Source organism: Solanum lycopersicum, chromosome 2, assembly GCF_036512215.1.
Source record: "Solanum lycopersicum chromosome 2, SLM_r2.1".
Classification (NCBI taxonomy): Eukaryota; Viridiplantae; Streptophyta; class Magnoliopsida; order Solanales; family Solanaceae; genus Solanum; species Solanum lycopersicum.
The window spans coordinates 43,304,835-43,328,401 of record NC_090801.1 but is presented as its reverse complement, the minus strand read 5'-3'; the positions used below and the strand labels follow the sequence as shown (position 1 = coordinate 43,328,401).

General features: G+C 31.2%; 2 protein-coding genes and 1 pseudogene across 2 annotated transcripts; 1 reads left to right on the top strand and 2 right to left on the bottom strand.

Annotated features, from left to right (window-relative positions):
- Nucleotides 1-2,008: 2,008 nt before the first annotated feature.
- LOC138342053 (receptor-like protein 47) lies at nt 2,009-10,727 on the top strand (annotated as a pseudogene).
- Nucleotides 10,728-15,231: 4,504 nt separating this feature from the next.
- On the bottom strand, nt 15,232-19,016 carry LOC101260980 (LRR receptor-like serine/threonine-protein kinase GSO1). Its single transcript, XM_004231626.5, has 3 exons — nt 18,057-19,016; nt 15,794-17,793; nt 15,232-15,719 (listed from the first exon to the last, which is right to left on the bottom strand). The coding sequence occupies exons 1-2, from the start codon at nt 18,709-18,711 to the stop codon at nt 17,072-17,074; spliced, it is 1,377 nt and encodes a 458-aa protein (XP_004231674.2). The 5' UTR covers nt 18,712-19,016; the 3' UTR covers nt 15,232-15,719; nt 15,794-17,071.
- On the bottom strand, nt 15,373-16,733 carry LOC138342052 (probable LRR receptor-like serine/threonine-protein kinase At3g47570). The gene is made up of 2 exons (XM_069294235.1): nt 15,794-16,733; nt 15,373-15,719 (listed from the first exon to the last, which is right to left on the bottom strand). Exons 1-2 carry the CDS (start codon nt 16,731-16,733, stop codon nt 15,373-15,375), a joined length of 1,287 nt encoding a protein of 428 aa, XP_069150336.1.
- Nucleotides 19,017-23,567: the final 4,551 nt, after the last annotated feature.

Below are 23,567 nucleotides of genomic sequence, written 5' to 3'. Positions count from 1 at the left end.
ATATATAGAAATTGAATACTATTTTATTCTAAGTATTACAAGAAACCATAGTGGGAGATAACTACATAATACAGGTTTGAAAATGAATTAAGATTTTACTCAATGTTTCAAACTTCAACCTTTTTTTCTTTTTCAATTTTAAAAATGTTATAAGTAAGGTGCAGCTAGAACTATAATCATCGGTTTACGTTGTCAGTTTAACATTGTCTCGAAATATATATTATATGGTGTATGTAGATATAGTATAAAATAAAAACATGTTATTTGAAATTAACTTACTATCATGACTAAAGAAATATTATCAACTACACTCTTTCATTTCAATTTTTTTGGTCTGTTTTAGTTTGATATGAAATTTAAGAAAGTACATATAACTTTTGAATCTTGTGATTTGAAAATAAAGATGTGTCGAATGTACTAAAATGTTCTTTAATCTTATAAATTTAAATATAAATTGTAAAAGGTTAGAATTAAATGGGGGACTAAATGATTTTGTCTGTATCACGAAAAAAGTCAAGACTAATTATTTTGAACTTAAATTGGTAGATTATCTACATCTTGCTTAACTATATATCCCTTAAATATTTACTACATAAGTAATCCATAGAGATATTCAGAATTTAATATTTTCTCTCTATATTTAACTATTTGGTCAATTTTTATCCTTTATTTAGCGTAAAGTGGTAGAGAAAAAAAAGAGAAATCAAAGAAAGAGAACAAAAATATTTTCTTGTTTTCTCTCTCAAAATCATCACAGGCTAGGCTAAGAGATGGATTGTGAGATAATTTGTAACGTAGATGTTCCTTTGGCCTATGTTGGCCTCAGAATTCTCTTAATTGATCCTGATCCAACTTCTTTATCAAATATAGCAGCAATTCTTGAAGAACATTCCTTTAAAGGTACATTTTATACCTCTTTTACTTTTCTCTCATATGTGTTAAAGCCTTTTCCTTAATTTTTGTTAGATCTTCGAGGTAAATTTGTACTTATAGTCTGTAGTTAAAGAAGTGAATTAATGTAAAATTTCTTATTGAAATTTGTTTTATAAGATACATGAAATTTATCGATCGAATTTAATTTTTTTTGGGTAGATTTGAGTGTTGAAATTCGAAAAAGAAAATTATTTTATTATTGGAAAAAAAAAACAGAGATGCACATGACAAAAACTTTTAGTAAATTTTAACATGTGCTTCAGTCATGTATGACTAAGTGCAGAAAGATGAATAAATTACAATAGTGCTTAATAACCTTGTTAGATTTTTATTATGAAAATATCGCACAACATACATAATTTTTTATATTTTTTGATCTTGATTTTTATTTATAGTAACTGCGATCGAACAAGCCACTGTAGCTCTATCCATTCTCCGGAAACATATCAACCAATTCGACTTGATCATGGTGGATGCCAACATGCTTGAAATGGAATACCTTGAATTCGTCAAGTCCATTCAACTCATCAAAGAAAAACCAATTATTTGTAAGACCATTTCCTCAAAATCTTAATTATTTTACTTGATTTAGTGTGTGCTATTCATTAATTCAAAAGTATATTTAAACGTGTTAATATAACACATTATTATTGGACTTTATCTACTATAATAATAATATAAAAAAATTGACTTCTTTTAACTCATTAGTGTTACTTGTAGATTCTATATTTTTTTTGGTCAGATTCTATATTCATATAAATTCATCCCAAAAGTGATGTATATAAATTTGAACATCTAACTTCTCCCTACAATTCTAGATACCTCATTAAATTATTATTTTATTCTTGATTTTATATTTTTGGTTTAGTGATGTCTTCAGAGGTGACGATTGAAATGATAAAAGAAGCACCAACTAGGGATATGCTTCATTTATGAGAATTCGCTCATCTCATCATTGAAACTCAAAGATATATGGAAGCATGTGAGGTGGCATGATAAAAAGGCAAATGAGGAAACACAACACTACAACGCTAAACAAATTAATTTAATGGACAACATATCTTGTCCTACAAAGATGCAGGACTTAAAGGGAAAAAGCAAAGAGAATTGCTCTACGACTTATCTAGATCAAGAGATAGATTCTTTAATGGAAAAAGATGCGGCAAAAAGGTCTAAGAGAATGAGAAGTACGAATGAGGAGACACAAGTTAAACATAGTGTTTCTTCAGAAAAAGAGGAGGAACATTCTTTTCTTTCAAAAATAAGTACAGAAAGACCAGAAAAGGAAAGACGAAACATGAAATGGACAGCAGAGCTGGAGAAGAAATTAGATGAAGTTGTTCACGAGTTAGGAGACAAAGGTAAGTGTTCAAAAATTTCGTTTTTATCCCGGCATAGAGAAGTAGAAAAACTAAGAATGGTGTTTAAGAAAGATCTTAAGTAGACATTTTCTTAATGTTCACAATTTTACTATTAAAAATGTGCTAGAGAGGATGTGTGTGCAGGATTTGACTAAGGAGTGTCTCACCTACCGTCTAAAGGTATCCATGTATGAAAAAATATCTGTGATTCAAAGTTTTGTAAATTTTTCCTAATATTTTTCATCTTATGTAGAAATACCGATCCCAAAAACGACAAGTTTTAATGTACAACCAGTTACTTCAACGATATTTAACGAGGAACATCCTTCCAAAGTGTTCAATTCAAGCAACTCCTCTACAGATGTGAATGAATTATTTCAAGGAGCATACAGACCTCAACCATTAGAGGTTCCTTTGGTAACTTTACCAAGTTCAAACCATTCTTCCTTGATAGAGTGTGATGAGTGGATTAATGAATTCCTAGAACTTGACGATTTCGAGCCAAAATTAAGATAGTAAATCAGAGTATTATGTTCTATTTTTGAAAGCTCAAGTCAAACATTCTTAGGTGTTCAACGTTTTTATTGATATGTTGTGATTGAACTCTGTAGAACTCAAAAAATATTTAACTTTGTTCTTTTGCATATGAAAGGATTAAATGGATATTTTTTTTCATTTTGTGTGTATTCTTTACTCATAAGACGTGGATCACTTTCATGAATCAATTTTCATTATGCTCGCATCATGCCTTTTTCTATTTATTTATTTTTGTGATTGAAAATAAAAATAAATGTTATCCCTTTTAATAGAAGTTAGTGTGATTTCTTCTATTGAAGTTTTATATAGGAACAATATGAAAGATGGAAATCATTTTGTAGGATTTGTTTGTCTTAGTTCATATATGAATCTGAATGTACATATGAATGATTAAGATCTTATTTGTAGATCTGAACATTGAAGAACTAAATCGCTTGTTTTCAAACACTTCAATATATATAAAGAATTCATTAATATGTAAGCACATTAAGCATTATAATTCAAATAAAATAGTAGTTAAATACTACATCAACAAAATATTAGAAAAAATGTGATTCTTTGATACACGTATATTTGATTTATAAATAAATATTTTAAGTTTTTAAAAATAATGGAATTACACAAATTATATATATAAATTATAATACTAAAAATAATTGTTAGAAAAAATTTAGTGAACATTTTTTTGAAAAAAAAGGTATTCAACAACAATCAATCTTAAATAAATAGGTGAAACATTTCTATGTTCGATAATGTGTTTTTCCATGTACTCTTTTCTGAAATAAATAATGGGAAAATATGCAAATACCCCCTCAACCTATGTCCGAAATTCCAGAGACACACTTATACTATACTAAGGTCTTATTACCCCCGTGAACTTATTTTATAAGTAATTCTCTACCCTTTTACGGCCTACGTGACACTAGCTTGAAAGAAAAAGTCAACCAGTGTTGGGCCCACAAGATAGTGCCACGTAGGCCAAAAAGAGGTAAAAAATTATTAATAAAATAAGTTCAGGGTGGTTATACGATCTTAGTATAGTATAAGTGTGTCTTTGAGATTTCGGACATAGGTTGAGAGGGAACTTGTGCATTATCCATAAATAATGAATATGAATAGGTACACCATTGCATTACCCTAAGTCTAAAATTCGAACTAGGTGTCTGATAATCTGGTATAGTGATGAGATGTAAAGTGAGTGTGAGGAAGATTTGAATAGCCCACTATTAGTACTGAGCTAGAACTTGCCTGGTTAGTCCTGCTAAAAGTAAGCTGTAATAGACAATTAGGAAAGGATCATAGGTGCTAATTCAATATAGCCCATTTCTAGCCTAAATAAAAGAAACCAAATGAAATTTATCCTTCTTTGATCCAAATAATCTGAGCTTAAATTAGACCTTTCTTTTTCACCCCAACTGATCTTTTCTTGGAACAATGTGTTGGCCCTGGTCCCTCCTTGGACATGTGCACCTCAGCTTATGCCAAACGCATAAGTTGAGGGTGGCTAATGCAGTAAATACCTTCGTTATAGCCCTGACCCAACTTTGGGTATTGTGTACCTTGACTCATGGCAAAGCCATGAGTTGAGGGTGGCTATTATGAGGAATGCTCTGGAAAGTGGGGTTGAAAGAACAAAGAGAGAGAAAGAACAAAAGTAAAGTGACTCAAGAATTACTTGAAAGAAAAGTAAAGAAAAAGAAAAATATATAAGAAATACAACCAAGAAAAGAAGAGAGTCACTTACACAAATGAAGAAAGAAGAGAAAATAGCAAGGTGAAAGAATATGAGAAACTGGGCGAGATAAAATGATAGAAAGTGGAAGGTTTAGCCGATATGTCAAGGAGGGCAAAAAGTCACTAAAGTATACGTAAATATACCCTACCTGACCCTGAGCCTATGTTACTAGCTAAAAAAGTCCTATCGTGATCCTAAGGGTTGTATAGCGAACTTAAGGCAGTGAAAATAAGGGCAAGCTTATGGCAATAAGTATGAATGAGTGTGACTTTGTTCTGAGAGCGAGTGTTGAAAAGTAACCCATATACTCAAACTGAAATCATTGTGTGAAAAAGAAGGATTTTATTTTAAAGTGAGGACACTAGTTGCAATACCGAAATTGTTAGCACCTCGGTGAGAAATTGAAGAGGATAGGTGTTAGTGCATGGTGAGTCTGTGTCATGCTCTGATCCCACATAACTCAATCCTAATAGTGATAGCATGCATAGATTGATGATATTAATCGGGATTGATAGCCAAATGATTGCAAAGGATAAAACATGGATACTATTGTACAAAGATTTTGTATTGAGTCACTGTGCGTCGCTTGAGGACAAACAACGAATTTAAGTTGAGGGTGTTGATATACCGTGGTTTCACGGTATTATTAATACTCTTTCCTTAAGTTTAGTGTGTCCAAAAGACTTTTTGTGCTAATGTTTATATAAGTTTCTCTTTATTTTGCAGGAAATCTGTCCAAAGATGAATCCGAAGATTTTGAGCGAAGAAATGCAGAAGAGACCACCTACGGAGCTTATGACGGTCCGTCGTGCTTGTGACGGTCCGTAGGTGGCACCGTACTGCACCTGCTGAAGGAAGATGAGGAAGTCTGACCAAGTGTGGGGTTACGAAGCTTGTGACGGTCCGTCGTGTCTATGACGGTCCGTCCTGCAGGTTCGTCATGAAGTTCAGAGAAGGAATCCCAGTACCCATATTCCAAGAGTTGAAGTGTTTTGGAACGAAGACCCTCGACGGACCGTTGTGCCTATGACAGTCCGTCATACTTTCCGTTGAGGGTAATGAAGAGAGCAGCAGAAGAAACTGCATAAGTATGGGACGACGGAGTCCATGACGGTCCGTCGTGACCACGACGATCCGTCGCGAGGTCCGTCGATCGAGCCGTGTTTTGGCATATTTCCAGCAAATAGAGTCCTTGTTTAATTAGGTTTTTATTTTCTATAAATAGTTCGAAAAACCTCGATTTTGGGGTTAGACTCTGGATCATTGTTAGACTCCGTATTGTTAGACATCATATTAGTAGATAGTGTTTTGTTAGATTCTTGATTATCATTAGACTTTTTGTGAGATTATTGATTACTTTGAGATTCTTGCAAGTGATTTTTGGTGATTAATCAAGCAAACTTTCGGATTTTAATCTTTCTCATTGAAGTAAGTACATGAATTCTTATTTAATATATTTGAATATTGTGATTATGACTATGAGTAACTAAACTCCATAACTAGGGTTGTGGGAACCATAGGCAAATAATGAGATAAAACCTAACTAAAATAACGATTCTAGAATAGTGTCTTGCATGTATTAATAATTCTTTCGCTTAGAAGTCTTTTTAACGGATGGCCAACGTTAAAACTCGCCTTAATGCTATTTGCCGGACCAAGGAGGTAGATAATAGGAAAATAATTATCAACATAGATTTAGTGTATACTATCTAATAGGCTAGTATTGATTGGTACAAGGTAATAACTTAGTCAAATATAGAATACAGTACTTAATATGAGGTAAAGATAAGGGTTAAGTAAGCAACACACGTAGCCAGACCAAGGTGCGGAGTGAGATTTTCTAGATGCCGGACCAAGGATTTAGAAATACATAACTTATCACTTTGCATGCAAGAAACTAGGAAAGAATTGTTATAGTTAGAATTATCAAGTTATGAACCTGTGGGGGAACACGTAAACCCTAGTTACTTTGATTAATTGATTAAACTCCAACATTCAAAGCTGTTAAGTGTCTCTTTCAATTTCGTTAGTTATTTTCACTCATTTAGAAATAGAAACCCCCCTTTTATTGTTTTTACTTTCCAATGAAGTCATTGACCAAACAATAGTAATAACAGGTTGAAGTTAAGTCTAGACTATTTTCCTCGTGGGAACGATCCCAACCTCACTAGTTGGGTTATTTACTTGAAACGGCCGCTTTACTTCTTATTTGAGGAGTAAGTTTGAGCGTATCAAATTTCAAGAAAATAAGACCCGACTCTGTCTGCTTTTCATACTTTCTAGAGTTATTAGCGGTAAAACAAAAAATATGGTCTAGGAAATTCAAGAGGACAAAGGAATATACCCAATGCTATGAATACTTACATTAACTGATACTTTAATCAGGATCATAATTTATTTGGAGTATCCAACTACGAAAAGGATGAGAGCAGAAAGAATATTTTTTTTGAAAACTTTGAGAATGAGAACTATAAGGGCAAAGACTGAGAGAACTGACCTGGAATCGCAACATATGAGAAGATGAAAGTTCTTCGTTTGTGGAACATTTATACTGAGTCGGTCTTAACTATGTGACGACGTAATTAACATTTTTCTTTTTACAAACTATACAAGCGTAAAAAAAAGTAGAAGTTTTGAGCAAAAATTGAGAGAGGATCCTAAAAGAGAACTGAAAGTTTTCTTGGAAGTTTTACGAAGGAGAATTGTAGGAGTTCTCTGTTTTGTTTCGCAGAAGAAGAAAAAAAATGGAGAATGACTTACCCAATTTGGAAGATCTTGTTGAGAAGACAATAGACCTACAAAAATGAACTTGAAGGTGCCAAGAAATTATGTTTGGAAGTACAGAAATGGTTTTTTCCTGATCTTTGTGGAGTATTTTTATTATGGTGAAATGACCAGTATACCCTTGGTCGTTCAGTCCATCATGCTACTATATAATAAACATATACAATATATATATATGTGTGTGTGTGTGTGTGTGTGTGTGTGTGTGTGTGTGTGTGTGTGTATGTGTGTGTGTGTGCGCGTGTGTTTGTGTGTGTGTGTGTGTGTCTGTGTGTGTGCGTGTGTGTGTGTGTGTGTGTTTGTGTGTGTGTGTGTGCGTGCGCGCGCGCGTGCGTTTTGTTTGATAAGTGAAAAAACTAATCAATCCAACACACACACACACGCACACACACATATGCGTGCGTGTGTGTGTGTGTGTTGGATTGATTAGTTTTTTCACTTATCAAACCAACCGAATCGATACAATTAAGTTTTTTGATTTTCTCAATCTTTTAAAAAGTTTGATTGTGTTTTACACTAAAATTAATTTAATTTTTACAGATGATGTAAATGCAAACTTCCATACAATTATATCTAGTTCAACTTATTAACAAAGGAAAAAAATATTTTGTATATACAAATATTTATCATATAATGTATACATATAATTGTTTACCAACAAGGATTCTGGTGGAGTGGTAAATACTCCTTCATCCTTAACCAAGAGATCTCATATTTGAGTCTCCTTTGAGTATGGAGCCGCCTTTGTTAGGGAGAGCTTTAACTCCCCCCCCCCCCCCCCCCCCCTCCACCCCAATGTGGGACTTATGAACGCGAATTCAGATTTAGTCGGACTCCAATATGTGTATTAGACACCGGGTCAGAACAAAAAAAAAATAAAAATAATATATATATATATATATATATATATATATGTCATAAAAAATCATAAAAAATCAAATACACTATATTATAGTATCAAATATACTTTATTATATGTGATTCAAATCAAACTAAAAGATCTATTAAAAAAATTATTTGGTGTGATTTATTAATACTAGTCATGGGAACGTGCATTGCACGTTTATCCCCTAATTGACATTATCCTTTTGTATGTAAGTTTGACATAAGAATATAACTCTTTACAACTATAGCATGAAAATCTTGTGAAAGTTGTTGGAGGCTTAATATTTTTAATACTTATTAAAAAATAAACTTTTTATTATATCAGAAGAATTAATGTATCGAAACTCAGGTTTTGTAATCCAAAAAAGAAATTGACTGCGTAGAAAGAAAAATATTACAAAATGTCTAGGTAGTGTAACATCAAATTTAGAAAAAATTACAAATTCAAATATAAAAGAAAGAAAAATAAATAAAGACATGACATCCATAAATGAACACATCAGTGGATGTTTTTCTTCCTACTTTGATCATCATATTTGCTTCAGTTTAAGCAACACTTCGAGATTGTATCCGACCCTAGTTACAAATGTGTTACAATTCTTTCCCTAAAATAAAGTCTTGGAATGGTAGAAGGGAATGTTGCACTTAGGATGGAGTCATTTGTCATGATATGTTAACCGATCATGTTATAGCACTGGACCTTAGTTGTAGTCAGCTTCGTGGAGCTTTTAATCGTAATAGCAGCCTCTTCCAAACTTTATCATCTTCAGACACTAAAACTTGCTTACAATCACTTCGATTATTCTTCTTCGATCCCACATAACATTGGCCAATTGAGGAATTTGAGGCTTCTCAACCTTTTTCATTCTTACTTTAGTGGAAAAATCCCAATAGAAATCTCATACTTTTCTAATTTTGTTTCAGTTGATCTTTCACCTCCTTATAAGTATGGATTACAATTTAATCAGAGAAAATTTGAGGCAATGCTTCACAACGTGACTAATCTGGAGGTACTATCTCTTTTGTCATCATCACATCTCTGATACCTGTCAATATTTCTTCATTCTTAAAGTATCTGGATCTTGGATATACTAATCTGCAAGGTGTTCTCACAGAGATATTTTTCCTTCTACCAAAATTGGAAAGGCCCAAATGAGTGGGAATGATCTTGTCAAAGGAGTTTTGCCAAAGATTCACCCGAACAACACTCTTTTGGACATAAATACAACCGGATTTAAGCCATAATCAACTCAGTGATTCTTTTCTTCAATCACTTGTGAATCTCACAAACCTTTATAGGCTTGACCTTTCATCAAATAACATCACCGTTGATGCGGGAACAAGTATCACCTTTCCTGGTCTTGCAATTTTGGACTTATCATCTTGTGAACTGAAGAATTTTCCATGCTTCTTGACAAATGTAAAGAATCTTTCATGTTTGGATATTTCTAACAATAAGATTCGTGGTCAAATCCCTAAGTGGTTTAGCAGTATGAGGTGTGATGCACTGCGGTTCCTAAATCTTTCATATAATTCACTTAAAGGAATTTAATTACTATAACCTACATTATCTTGATCTTAAATTTAACTTTTTTTTGGGTCCATTACCTTCATCCATTTGTTACATGTACAAGCTTAAATTTCTAGATTTATCACAGAACAACTTCAGTAATTTGATTCCAAGTTGCTTGGGAAGTATGACTAATCTAATGGCGTTGGACTTAAGAAGTAATAATTTCACAGGGAGTAGTCCACCATTATGTGCGTAGAGTACTTCATTGAGAACCATTGTCCTGAATGGTAACCAATTTGAACGACCTGTGCTGATGTCGTTGATCAACTGTGATGGTCTAGAAATCCTTGATGTGGGTAACAACACTATAGATGACACATTTACAGCTTAGCTAGAAACTCTTGATGAGCTGCAGATCCTTATATTAAAGTCGAACAAGTTTCATGGACCTACAAGTACTTATCAGACTAAGTTTTGCTTTTCAAAGTTGCAAACTTTTTATCTTTCTCGTAATGAATTAAGTGGCTCACTTCCTACAAAAGTTTTGGAAACTACAAGGTAATGATCAAATTAGCCAAAGGCAAGATCGAATATATGAAACCACTGCTTCAGAGTGAACAAAACAACATAATGATTGAGGGTTCAGTGAGGTCGTATATACAAATAGTCAGCAATGAAGTGTACAAGGATTCATTGAGTTTGGTGACCAAAGAAAATGATATGGAGCTAGAAAGAATCAGCAGCACAATTATGACAGTCATAGATCTCTCAAACAAACATTTTGAAGTTGTCATTCCGAAAGCACTAACGAGATGCAATTATACGTTTTTGGGTGATTTTATTAGGGCTGAGAGTTTCAGCAAATTAATTTTTTTATTAATTAATATTATAGGAGCAAAATGGTAATTAAACTTTGAAGTTAGAATCTTCCCACTTATCATAATACTAGTTTTTTGAGCACGTGCTTTGCACGTATGTTTCGTGTGAATTTTTATACATACATTAGAATGACTAAAATTTCCTGGAAATATATATATATATGTGTGTGTGTGTGTGTGTGTGTGTGTGTGTGTGTGTGTGTGTGTGTGTGTGTGTGTGTGTGTGTGTAAATTGTAATTAATAATAAAATGTAACAATTACAAAATAAGAATATAAAGACTTGTGGCAATAAAACAGTAATAGAAAACTAAATTAAGAAGTCTAAGAGTGAAAAAAAGACAAAAAGAAACAAAATATTTACGAAAAAATATAATATAAACATTATTCTTATAAGATTGATGTATATATAGATGAAAAAATAAGTACAAAATTAGTACATAACTCCCTGAGTTCTTATCGACTCCTTTCATATCCTATCAAAATTCAAGAGTCTTCATCATCTACTTTTACTATAGAATAAAAATAATAGCCTAATAATCTTGGTAGGGGTTTCATGAGAATAAGAAGTTGAATTTATATAAATAGAATAGAAGGAATATCAAAAGATATCTTAAAGTTTTAGTTTAAATATTTGGAGGTTATGAATATGATTAGATTAGAGTTATGAATATTAAGAATATAAAAGTTGAATAGGTAATTAGAAAATAATAATAATAAATAAATGAAGAATATGAAAAAAAAAATAAAGTTAGCAAACCATGTAGAAAGAACAACTAAAGTTCTTATCATGCAATTAAACATCAATGAATTTAAATTTGTGAAGCTAGAGTCATTCTTTAATAATAATCAAGAGGATGTTATCAATGTGTGTCTCCATATTGTAGATTTGCACCCTTTAAATTATTAAATTTCGCTATTTATCACAAAGGATAATACTTTATCTACATCAATTATATTATTCATGAGAGGGGTTAAGGAAAAAGGTATAAGAAGGAAAATTAAAGAAATTTAGGTAAAGATTTTTTTTAAAAAAATTATAATTATTATATATATATAGATTATAGATGATAAATATTAATAAATTATATATTTAATTAGGAATTAATATTAGGAAGTCTAAAAGTCATTAACATTTAATTAAATTTATACAATCAAATATTTAAATATTTTATACCAATTTAATTTATAGAAGGGGTAAAACCGTAATTTAACTTTTCAATTTTTTTATTCATGCTTTTAGTAATATATGATATGATACAAATTGATAAAATAGTTCAATTTAATAAGTGAAAAAATTGATCAATTAGACTTAAATACATATACAAAATGAGAATATTAATAGTATAGTTGATTGTCTGTCTAAATTTTTAGTTTGTAGGTAGAAAATTTATCCTCATTTTCTTCCATATTTTTTTATATAATTTAAAAATAAAAAATAATATACCTGCTAATTATTAATGTAATTAAAAAATAATAAATAATGTACCTGCTAATTATCAAATGAAAAAGATGATATAAAAAGAATGACTAGATAAAATTCATTAGTCAAAGTTGATCTAAAATATTAGAGTAAGGAATAATTTTTTTTAAAAAAAAATTGGAAAATAGAACGTAGAGAATATCGACGCAAAATAAGATGAATAGGACTCACAAAATAAATAAAGGTAGGAGAGAGAAATAATAATTAAATAAAAAAGTAGAATCCATATATTTTTTAGGCTTAAGTCATCTACAGCCACTTAAAGTTGTCCACATATTTCATTTAGGCACTTTATCTTAGACTTGTTTCAATTGAACACCTTTTTTAGTTAACAAAATACCTATCGAACATATTTTGACAATCAACTAAAAACAAAGATGGTGTGTCATACACTCGCGGCTGACATGACATGGTAGCTAATAAAAAAGAGACATCTGGCATTGGGCCTAGAAAAACACAATTAAATAAATAAAAACTATTTTTTGAGAAAAAAAAATTAAAAAAGAGCAACCTTCCCTTTTCTTCTTCTTCTTCTTCCCAGAACCACTCCCACCCAACCCCAACTTTAAATTCCACATTTTTTTACCAAAAGACACAAAATCGAATCACGTTTCGAATAACCATTTTCACTTTGACGTTTTTCCTTTTAATTTGAAATTATATGTTTTTTTTTATCAACCCACCTACCCCTCTCCTTGAATCTAATTCAATATTGGAAATGATATTTCTTCCAATCACACTTTTTCTTAATCATTAATTAAGATTTGTTAAAATTGAAAAATAATAATAACAAGTTTTTGTCCAAAAAAAATCTATTCATATCTTTTTTTCATCATAATTAATAGGACTTCGTCAAGATATTTGAAACTTAAATCAACATAAGAAAGAAAAAGGAAAAGCAGAAGAAGAACGATAGAGGGTGAGAGAAAGAGAGAGGTGGAGGTGGTGGTGTGTAGTGTAGTGTGCGTATGTAAAAAGATTATGAAAAATGGTGAAAGAATAGTTGTAGCAATATTGGGGAAGAAGATGTATGTTTCTTCTTTTTTTTTTTGTTAATTTTTTTAAAAAATTAAATTAGGTGTATAAGTTAATGAAAAAAAAAAAGAAAATATATTATTTTTCATAACTTAACGCGCTCAAAGAAAGTGAACTACACATTTTTTACCATGTCAGCATAAGGTGTTCAATCGGCATATGGATGAGTTAAGGTGTCTAAGTGAATTTTGCGGACAACTTTAAGTGGTTGTACATGACTTAGGGCCCGTTTGGATGGGCTTAATAAAAGCAACTTTAAAAAAGTACTTTTGAAAGTGCTGAAACTTATTTTTAAAATAAGCAGTTATGCTATTGGATAAAAGTGCTGAAGTTGTTATGCCAAACGTGAAAAAGGGAAAAATGAAAGAAAGAGATGTTAGGGTTATGTGGGTAATTTGGAGTTGTATAAAAATATTAAGGGCAAAAAGAAAAAAATGTGGTCAACTTAAAACAGCTTATAAGCTAAAAAAAGAAAAGCACCCCTACCCCAACTTTTAACTTTTGGCTTAACATGAGTTTTTTTAACTTAAAATAAGTTATTTTGAGTATTGTCAAACAGCTAAATAAGTCAAAAACCAGCTTTTAAGTCAGTTTGACCAACTTTTAAGCTGAGCCAAACAGGCTCTTAAGCCTATTTTTTAATTAAAAAGTAACCCCTCACCCACCATGTCATACTTGTGCCGCTATCACCATAAATATTTTTAACAAGAATTAGGAGTTAATATCTCAAATGATCACTCAACTTTCAATAGTTCTCTTAGAAAGTCACTCAACTTACAACAATTTACTTGGAAAGTCACTCCACTTTGTTTTATAACTCAAAAGTCACTCAATTATAATTATTTCATTAAGAAAGTCACTCAACTATGATATTTTACATAGAAAGTCACTCAACTAATTTAAATATTTTTAAATTAAATTTTGTTAAAATACAATTTTTGTTTTAAACTTATTTTAAAAATTAATAAGATGCTCTTAATTATTTTATTAATTTTTTAATTTTTTTTTTTAAAATAATAAGATTGCTACAGTGTTTTTTTTTTTTGGGATTCTTAACTTCTTGATTCCAATCTTTTTTTAAAAAAAATAATTTTTGAGCATTAGTTCAAGTTAGATGATTGATGTTATAGAAATGAAAGTTTTTTTTTTGTCAATCGCTATGGTACGTTTTTCAGCAGAAAAATATAATTAAATAATTAGAATTGATAAATAAGATGATTAAAATAGATATTTTATTTTAATAAAATTTAACAAAAAAATATTTAAGTTGATTGAGTGACTAAAGAAATGAAATATTAATAGTTGAGTGACTTTCTAAATGAAATATCGATAGTTGAGTGACTTTTGAATTATAAAATAAAGCTGTGTGACTTTCTAAGTAAACAAGCTTAAATTGAGTGACTTTTTAAGTAAAATATCCAAACTTGAGTGACCATATGAGATATTACCTCCAAGAATTAGTTATACTTCAAGAAAACCTCATATAAGGTATAATAACTAATCATAGATTAAATTAAATAAAGTAACTAAACAATATTTTTGATAAATTAAATATTAAAAAAACTATTCTAATTAATACAGTCTATCAAATTGGTCTTTCTATAAGTTTATATAGATTATTAGATTCTTTTGACGAGGGATGATAAAGACATTTTCTTGTACCCTCCTACCAACTCCATTGAGCTATCTAATGCATGATTGGCCATAGGCGTAATTACAAGGTCAAATCTTTCTGTTTGAAGTACTATTTCATCGATAGTTTGATTTGATATGAAGTTTAAGAAAAAACAGAAGATTTATAAATTTATAGTTCAAAATGAATGATAGAAATTTTTGGGATTGTAAATTATTTTATCAGTAATAAAATAGAGATTTTATAATTAAATTGTTAGTTAATATAAAAATATGTCATTTTTTTGAAACTAACTAAAAAGAATGTAAGTGTGATACTTTTTATTTTTACACTAGCTATATGTGAACTTCTCTTATTTATTTGTGTAATTGCAATACGTATGGCAAGGCAAGAGAGTTGACATTTTTAATTCTTAAGAAGAGAGCACAATAATTAGAAAGACATCACAAACATATATAGCTAGGTAATTTTTTGTAAATTTATGTATGTTTCGGTGAATAGATGGTTATACTTATCCGATAGTACTTGTGTTGGTAGGAGCTATGCAGAGTAAACATACACTTTTAAACCGAAATAAATCCTTTGAATGATTTGTTTTTAAGTTGTTGCACAACTATTAACAAACTGATTTCTTATTTTGTGGAGGGTTGAAAGAGCATCTTTCATGTTAACTCTTGCATCCGGTGACACTAAAGTGCAACTCAAAGCTAATTCCAGGATAGACGATCCACATTGCATTTTCTCTTTACTATGTTCTTCCTCTGGCCTTAACAAATTGTCATCCACTACTCCGTTAGGAAATGAATCATTAATCCAACATCTTAGGTTCAAATCTCCGGTAAACATTTCATCACTTGGCCTCATACCTGTAAATGTTTCCATCATCATGATACCGAAACTATAAACATCACAACATTTGGATACTATTCCGTCCTGTCCATACTCTGCAATCATGGGATCAGAAATCATGTTAGATGAAGTTTGGAATTGTGAAAAAAATTTAAAGAATTTCTATTACCTGGAGCAATGTATCCGATCGTTGCAATAGTCCTTGTTTGTACAAAAGTGTCCCCATCACCTAGCAATTTTGAGATGCCAAAATCACTCACATGACCAACCATGTCTTGATCGAGCAAGACGTTGCTTGGCTTCAAGTTACAATGCACCACGAGTGTTGGATACCCGTTGTGGAGATAATCTAATGCCGAAGCCACGTCTATCATAATGTCCAACCTCTTCAACATGTCTAAGAACAAGTCATGAGAGTGTAGCCACTTATCAAGTGTTCCATTGGGCATGTATTCCAATACTAAGGCTTTGAAGTCTGGATTGGAACAACTAGTGATCACTCTTGTCAGATTTCTATGGCGAAGGTTGCGTAGTATCTCACATTCTGTTTCAAAGCTCTTGAATGCTCCCTCCAGTTCCACATGGAATACCTTTGCTGCCAAAACAGCCCCATCTTTAAGTATCCCTTTGTATACCATACTGAAACTTCCGGTACCAAGCAAATTGTTCTGGCTGAATCCTTCCGTTGCTTGTTGAAGTTCATAATAAGATATTCTTTCATGTCTTTTCACCAAAGATGCATCTGTTGGACCTGAATTCTTCCTTCTCTTTTGCCACCTTAACAAAACATATCCTAGAACCGATGTGAGAATCATCGATCCAACACCTAATACGATATACAGAGTTGTTAGTACTCTGTGTCTCCTTGATTTCTTGGTGGATTTGATGAGGCATGGCGACACATTAAACCGAGGAGCACCACATAGTGCAGAATTGGAAATGAAAGATTGACTGGTGAAGTTTGCAAATGGACCACTACTAGGAATTTCACCTCTTAATTTGTTAAAAGAGATGTTGAAGTAGTTGAGATGTGAGAGTGCTTCAAGTGACTTTGGAATTTCACTAGTAAGATTGTTGTAAGAAAAATCCAAGAATTCCAACCCCACCATTTTCCCGAATGAACTCGGAATAGGGCCTTCTAATTTATTGTGTGCCATGGAAAGACTAATCAACTTTTGAAGACCCCCTATAGTACTAGGAATATTACCAGAAAAATCATTTCTTGAAAGATCGATAACTGACGCAGCCTCTAGATTACCAACCTCGGGTGGTATACTCCCGCTCAACAGATTTGCTGATGCATTGAGTTCCAAGAGATCTTGAAGGCTCCACAGGGTTTCAGGTAAGGTTGAAGTCAATCTGTTGTAAGCTAAATGAAGATATCTTAAAGTAGAAACATTTCCTAAACATGCTGGAATTGAACCAGATATTCGGTTTCCAGTCAATTTTAAAGCTCCAAGATTCCGCAAACTGCAGATATCTCAGGTATTGTTCCACTTAGGCTGTTATTTTCTAAGTAAAATTCTTGAAGATTCTTCATGCTTCTCAACTTGTCAGGTATTGAACCAGTGAAGTCATTGTGAGAGAGAGCTAGCACACCTAAGCCACTCAGGTTTCCAATTTCTTCCGGGATTGTGCCCTTTAGCTTGGTTCTACGGGCAACAAACATCCGAAAAGAATCAGAAAAGTTTCCAATAGAAGATGGAAGAAAACCATTCAATGAATTATCTTCAATGACCACTTCTCTTAAATATCTACAATTAGTCAGGGACGAGACGAATGTTAACTCAGATGAAGATGGCTCATTCATGAAATTGTTACCTCCCAAGAATAGGACTTGAAGAAACTCTAATGAACCAAGTGAATCAGGAATTGGACCAGTAAACTTGTTGTCTGCAAGGTCTAAAAGAGTTAGCTTTGAAGAATTTGAGATGGTAGGAGCAATTCGTCCACTAAGTTCATTTAATCCAAGGTAAACTTCCTCAAGATCAGGCGTTCCAACGCCTAAATCTAAAGGTAAACTACCACATAACTGATTTCCATACATTGTCAATATTTGCAATGCTGAAATATTGAAAATTTCTGCAGGAATACTACCATTTAACTTATTATTTCTTAACCCAAGCACTTGGAGGTTGTGTAGATTACCTATCTCAGCTGGTAATTCTCCTGAGTAAAATGCATAAACTTTAGAACAAATTGATATTGCATAGCTTTTGAGAAATCTTACAATAAACACAAAAGATATACTTCCTCCATTTGTTTTACTTTTCTTGTTAGTCCGTTTAAAAAAGAATGTCTACTTTTCACGTGACATATTCAAGACTAAGACAAGAAGATTCGGAAGTTCTTTTTACTTCCTTAAACATATGCCTGCCAAGTCAAAACCAGATAAACAAACTGAAACGGAGGGAGTAAGTCGTACGACGTACCTTCTAAATGGTTCTCTCCAAGATGTAAGATTGTGAGCATCGTTAAGTTCCCAAGTTCTCTTGGTATAGGTCCAGTGAACTCATTGCCAGACAATGTCAACAGTTGTAGGTTTGAGCATTTCTGTAAATTTGGTGGTATTCGTCCATCCAGGTTGTTTGATGAGAGTAAAAGCACTTGAAGATTTGGTAGATTGTCACAAATATCAACAGGAAGTTTCCCGACAAGACGATTGTGTATTATAGCAAGTCTTGTCAATGAAGTCATGTTGAAGATTGACGGCGGTATAGAGCCAGTAAGTCTATTACCTTGCAGGTCTAAAAAAGTCAAGTAACGAAGATTACCAATTTCAGGAGGGATTTTTCCTTGAAGAAAATTCCTCTGTATTCTCAACTCTTGAAGATTTGTTAGATTGGAAAGAGAAGATGGAATTTCCCCTGAATATTGGTTGTTTGAAAGGTAAAGGAATTGAAGATTAGGTAACGAACTTAAGAATGATGGGATGGCACCACTAAAATTGTTTCTTGTAACATCAATCAATTTCAACCTCCGCAAGTGAGTCAACTCTTGGGAGAGATGTCCATGGAAAGTGTTGTTACTAATGGTCAAGGGATACGAGAAATGAGAGATTTCCAAGGTGTGGAGGAATGGTACCATGAAGTTGCATGCTAGAAATGTCTAAAGCAGTGACTCTATGGCACCCGTTGCAAGTGATCCCTATCCACGTGCAAACTGATGATGGAATTGAACAAGACCAGTTTGTTTGCAACACCGCGTTGTTGTTGTTGTTGTTGGGATCAGAAGAAAGTTGAGATTTCAAGGCAAGAAGAGCAATTTCATCAGTGCCAATAATAGCCAAAGAAGCAGTAAAGTGAACGAACATAATAATTATAACAAGAGTAATTCTTCTTTCCAAATTCTTCATATTCAGTTTTTGTGTTTGAGTTGTAATACACAACTACACTATCAGTACTAATATATATATATATATATATATATATATATATATATATATACACACGGCGGACAAATAAAAATAGCGAAATAACGCTTCCAACACAACTTGATCCTCTAGCTTGTACTAATAATAGTACAATGAAACTTTTATATTTTTCATGAGTACACTATTAATTATATTCTAATTTCTGTCAGTTTTTCAATATATATATATATATATATACACATAATTTTTTTTCAAAATTAAAGGGTGCACGTACAGCTACGCAGAGGGGTGTATCTATATATATGATGTATGCATAAACTATCACTATGTGTAATTTTTATGAGTAAAAATCACGTCCATTAAGAAATTATTCATACATTCAATATTACTTCATATATCATTGCCGTTTGTTTTGTATATAGATACTTCCTCCTATATGAATAGAATAAGAGACGTAATAATATTTCATCATTTTTTTTTTCCTTTTCCCATTGAACGGTCTTCTTTCAAAGTCTCCCCTTCCATTTATATATTTTCTACGGGCAGTTTCCACAAAGCAGAGTCAACATGGCTGCTTGACAAAGGGTAATATTGGTATTTTTTAATTAACCTGTTCATTGTAGGATGCTAAATAAATGTGTACTATCTTTTAAGGCTTAAATCATCTATAGCCCCTCAAAGTTGTCCGCATAATTCATTTAGACACCTCAACTAAGACTTATACCAATTGAACACCTTTACCCTCCCAAATTTGAACCATTTAAACATTTTTCTGACAATAAGCTAAAAGTATAATGTGTGTGAAATACACTCGCGATAACATGGCAATTTGACAAATTAAATACTGACATTTGGTATTTTAGAGTCCAAAAAAATTAATATAAAATATATTATAAAGTAAAAAAAAAAGAAATTATTTTTATGTTAAAAATTAAAAAAGAAATCATATAAATCCTATAGCTTACCTACCCTTCTATTCCATGGAGTCCAAAACTCTTCTCCTTCTACAGTGCCCCAGCCCCCACGACAACCCTCTCTGTAAATATTCTATTATTTTTTAATCTTCTTAGTTCATCTACATCATAGAGTTCAAGCAAAAGGATTAAGATTTATTGCTATTTTTGATGAGTTACGGAAGAGTTGGCCATAGGTAAAAAATAAAATAAAATTTAACTTGTCTTCCTCGTTTCATTTTTGACGAAAAGATGAACTTCGTCGGAAAATTAATCAGTTTTCGATGAATAGTGGATTTCTTTTTGAGTTCCAGAGGTGATTATATTTTTCGATTGAAGAACACCCTACAAAAAATGTGAGCAAAATAAAAAATAAATAGAAAAGTCCTTTAACAAAATTCACACAAATCTTCATCAGTTTAACACCAAAATACTACATTAACAACAAAGAAAAAAATTTCAAATTTCAAGCTCTCTAATGATGGTGGCTGCCATGGCGGCAATGAAGGTACCACCAATCCTCTCCTAGTACGATGGTAATAGAAAAAAAATTGATGGAGGTAGAAGGCAATGGAGAAACAAAAAACAATGATGGAGATAGAAGTGAAGTATCCAGAGAAAAAATGAGGAAAAAGATGGATGTATAATGGCAGCAATAACTAGTGTGGTGGAGGAAGTGATGGGTAAAGAGGGAGGAAGAAGAAGAACAGTTTTTTCCTAAAAAAAGCCTACCTAAAGGCCTCTCACGCGCCTCTTTGGGGTGAAACACAAACAATGTGTCAGGTAAGCAAAAAATGTTCAGATGGTTCAAATTGGGAGGGTAAAGGTGTTCAATAGATAAAAATCTTAATTGAAGTGTCTAAGTGAATTATGCGGACAACTTTAAGGGGTTATAGATGACTTAAGCCATCTTTTAATTTGACAAAAAAGCCACAAGGATATTCATTGGTTCGGATGTTTTACTTTTCAATGTGGGGTCTAACCACGTGCTAAGCATTACTTCAATCAATTCTTCCAAACTAAAGGACAAAATAAATTTATGTATTATGTTTATCAATTTCACATAAAATATCATATATAAAGTACAATGAATACATCAAAATTATTGTGTCTTATTAATTTCAATATTGTGATGTTGTGATAATTACAATTTTCAAGTTATATTATCAAATATAATTTTTTTATAGAATATTAGAAGGCTATGGAATGAGACAAAATTATCCAATAAAGATCAATGTTTTGGATGATAGCAACTCTGCAATCCATGTTTGGATAACAAATGTTTAGCAAGCGAATAACAATTTTTTTCGACACTATAAAATTCGTTCGGGAATATAATCTCAAAAAAAATGAATGAACCTACTTATGAAAACGTCATTCATGAACTTGAGATCATGATTAATGATCTCGGCTACCCAATACAATGGATGTCAGTAGCCCGTTGAATTATTCGAATAAAAGTAATACATGTTCATAGGTCCAGAGTTTAGAGGAAATTGTGGATACCATCGGAAAAAGAAATGTTGATGATGAAGCTGAAGATGGTACTATACATTTGAAACCAGTTACACATAAGGAAACACTTATCGCATCTAAGAATCTTTATAATTTTATGGTGAAGTTCGAAAGGACAACACCGGTGCTCTTGGTTGTAATAAAAAAAAGATATAGATGAGCTTAAACTAGATTTATATTTTAAGAAAAATTAGAACACAACAGAGTCATATTTTACAAAATTTATCTTCGATATATTTGTACTTTTAAAAAATTATTAATTTGTGATATTAATGGAATCATATATTTATATAGGGTTCGTTTAAAAATATATTATCTTAGACGAAATCGAAAAAAACATTATTTTAGCGATACTATTAATTTATAAAGATTTTACTATATATACAATATAATATAAGGTTAATTTACATTATTTTAGTACTAACAGTACTTCAATCTATTCTTCCTAAGTAAAGAAGAAGAAAACAATTAATCTACCAATTTATTAATAGCATATTTAATTAATAACTGTATACAATATAATATAAGGTCCTTTTACATTATTTTAATACTAATAACATGTAACCTTAATAATATACGGCTTCCGGCCAGGGGCATTTATGGTATTTTCAGCTTTTCAAGCTTGAAAAGAATTGTGCTTGATTGGTTTTTCAGTTGTACCTTCTTTTTCGTGGACATTTTTATACATGTGGGTTAAACATGGGAACTTACATCAATGTACCGTATTAAATATCTTTTACCATTTATAATAATAACATTTTTTGACTTTATTACATTTAATACATTTATAATATAATTTTAACATATATAATACAAGTTTTATTGATAAATAATATATTCATCACACATTTTAATATATTCATAATATAATGTGTCAATTTCTTACCAAACAAACATAATATATCTTTAAAAAACAGTTATAATACATATATAGCACATATATATTTCACTTTTAATACATATTGCAGAGTTAACATAATATTATTATGTATAGTAATAAAAAAATTTGCTAAGATAGACAAATTATTTATTAAAAAGTATCAATCCAAGTTATTTTTCATAACATATATTATTTAAAAATAACATGAAATGTACTTTAAATTACGATTAATTAACAGCTTAAATATTTTTTAAATAATACTTACAAAAAATTTATACGACTCTTTAAATTTCATCTGTATCACATAAATTGAGATAAAAAAATAGCATAGACTGAACCCACGCCTCGGCTAGTTTTAAAAATAAGTGTCACTTAAAAACCTAGGGTCTATTAAGAAAATAATAAATATTATGTATAGTTTACTAAACTATCTAAATGTTTCTCTAATAAGATAGTAGAATATAAGACTATAGTTAGGAAAATGCACAAGTACATACTTAATATATGTCTGAAATTTAAGAGACACACTTGTACTTAATTAAGGTGATATTACCCCTTAAACTTATTTTATAAATAATTTTCTATTCCTTTTTGGGATTACGTGACACTATCATTGAAAAATTATCAACACTCGTTGGGCCCACAAGATAATGTCACGTAAGCTGAAAAAGATAGAAAATTATTTATAAAATAAGTTCAGAAGGTAATAAAATCTTAGTTTAGTATAAGTGTGACTCTGAAATTTCGGACATAATTCATGTATACTTATGCATTTTAGTTAAAAAATAATAATAAATTTTTGTTTTAAATTACTAACGCGGCATTAATTCTGGGACAATGATTATCGGTTACTAAAGTTATGCTTATTTTAAGACGGAGTAGTATTTTTTTATGATTTTGTTCATTAAAAAGGTCAACCCCTATGGAAAAGCCTAATACTTATATGTCCACATTAGAATTTGTGTTTAAAATACTACTACTATGAATATTATAAGTTTAATAAATGAACAACTCTATTAAATAAATATTTCTATAGTTTCATAAAATTTTTGTTTAAAATAGAATGATTACTCTAATTTTTTGGCAACACTTTAACTGTAATTTTGCAAGTGATATGTTTAAGACCACAAGATTAAAAGGCTGATATATTTGATATAACTTTAATTTAGATTACAAAATTAATTTTTTTTAAAAAATTCTGTTTTAAGTCAAATTAAGTCAT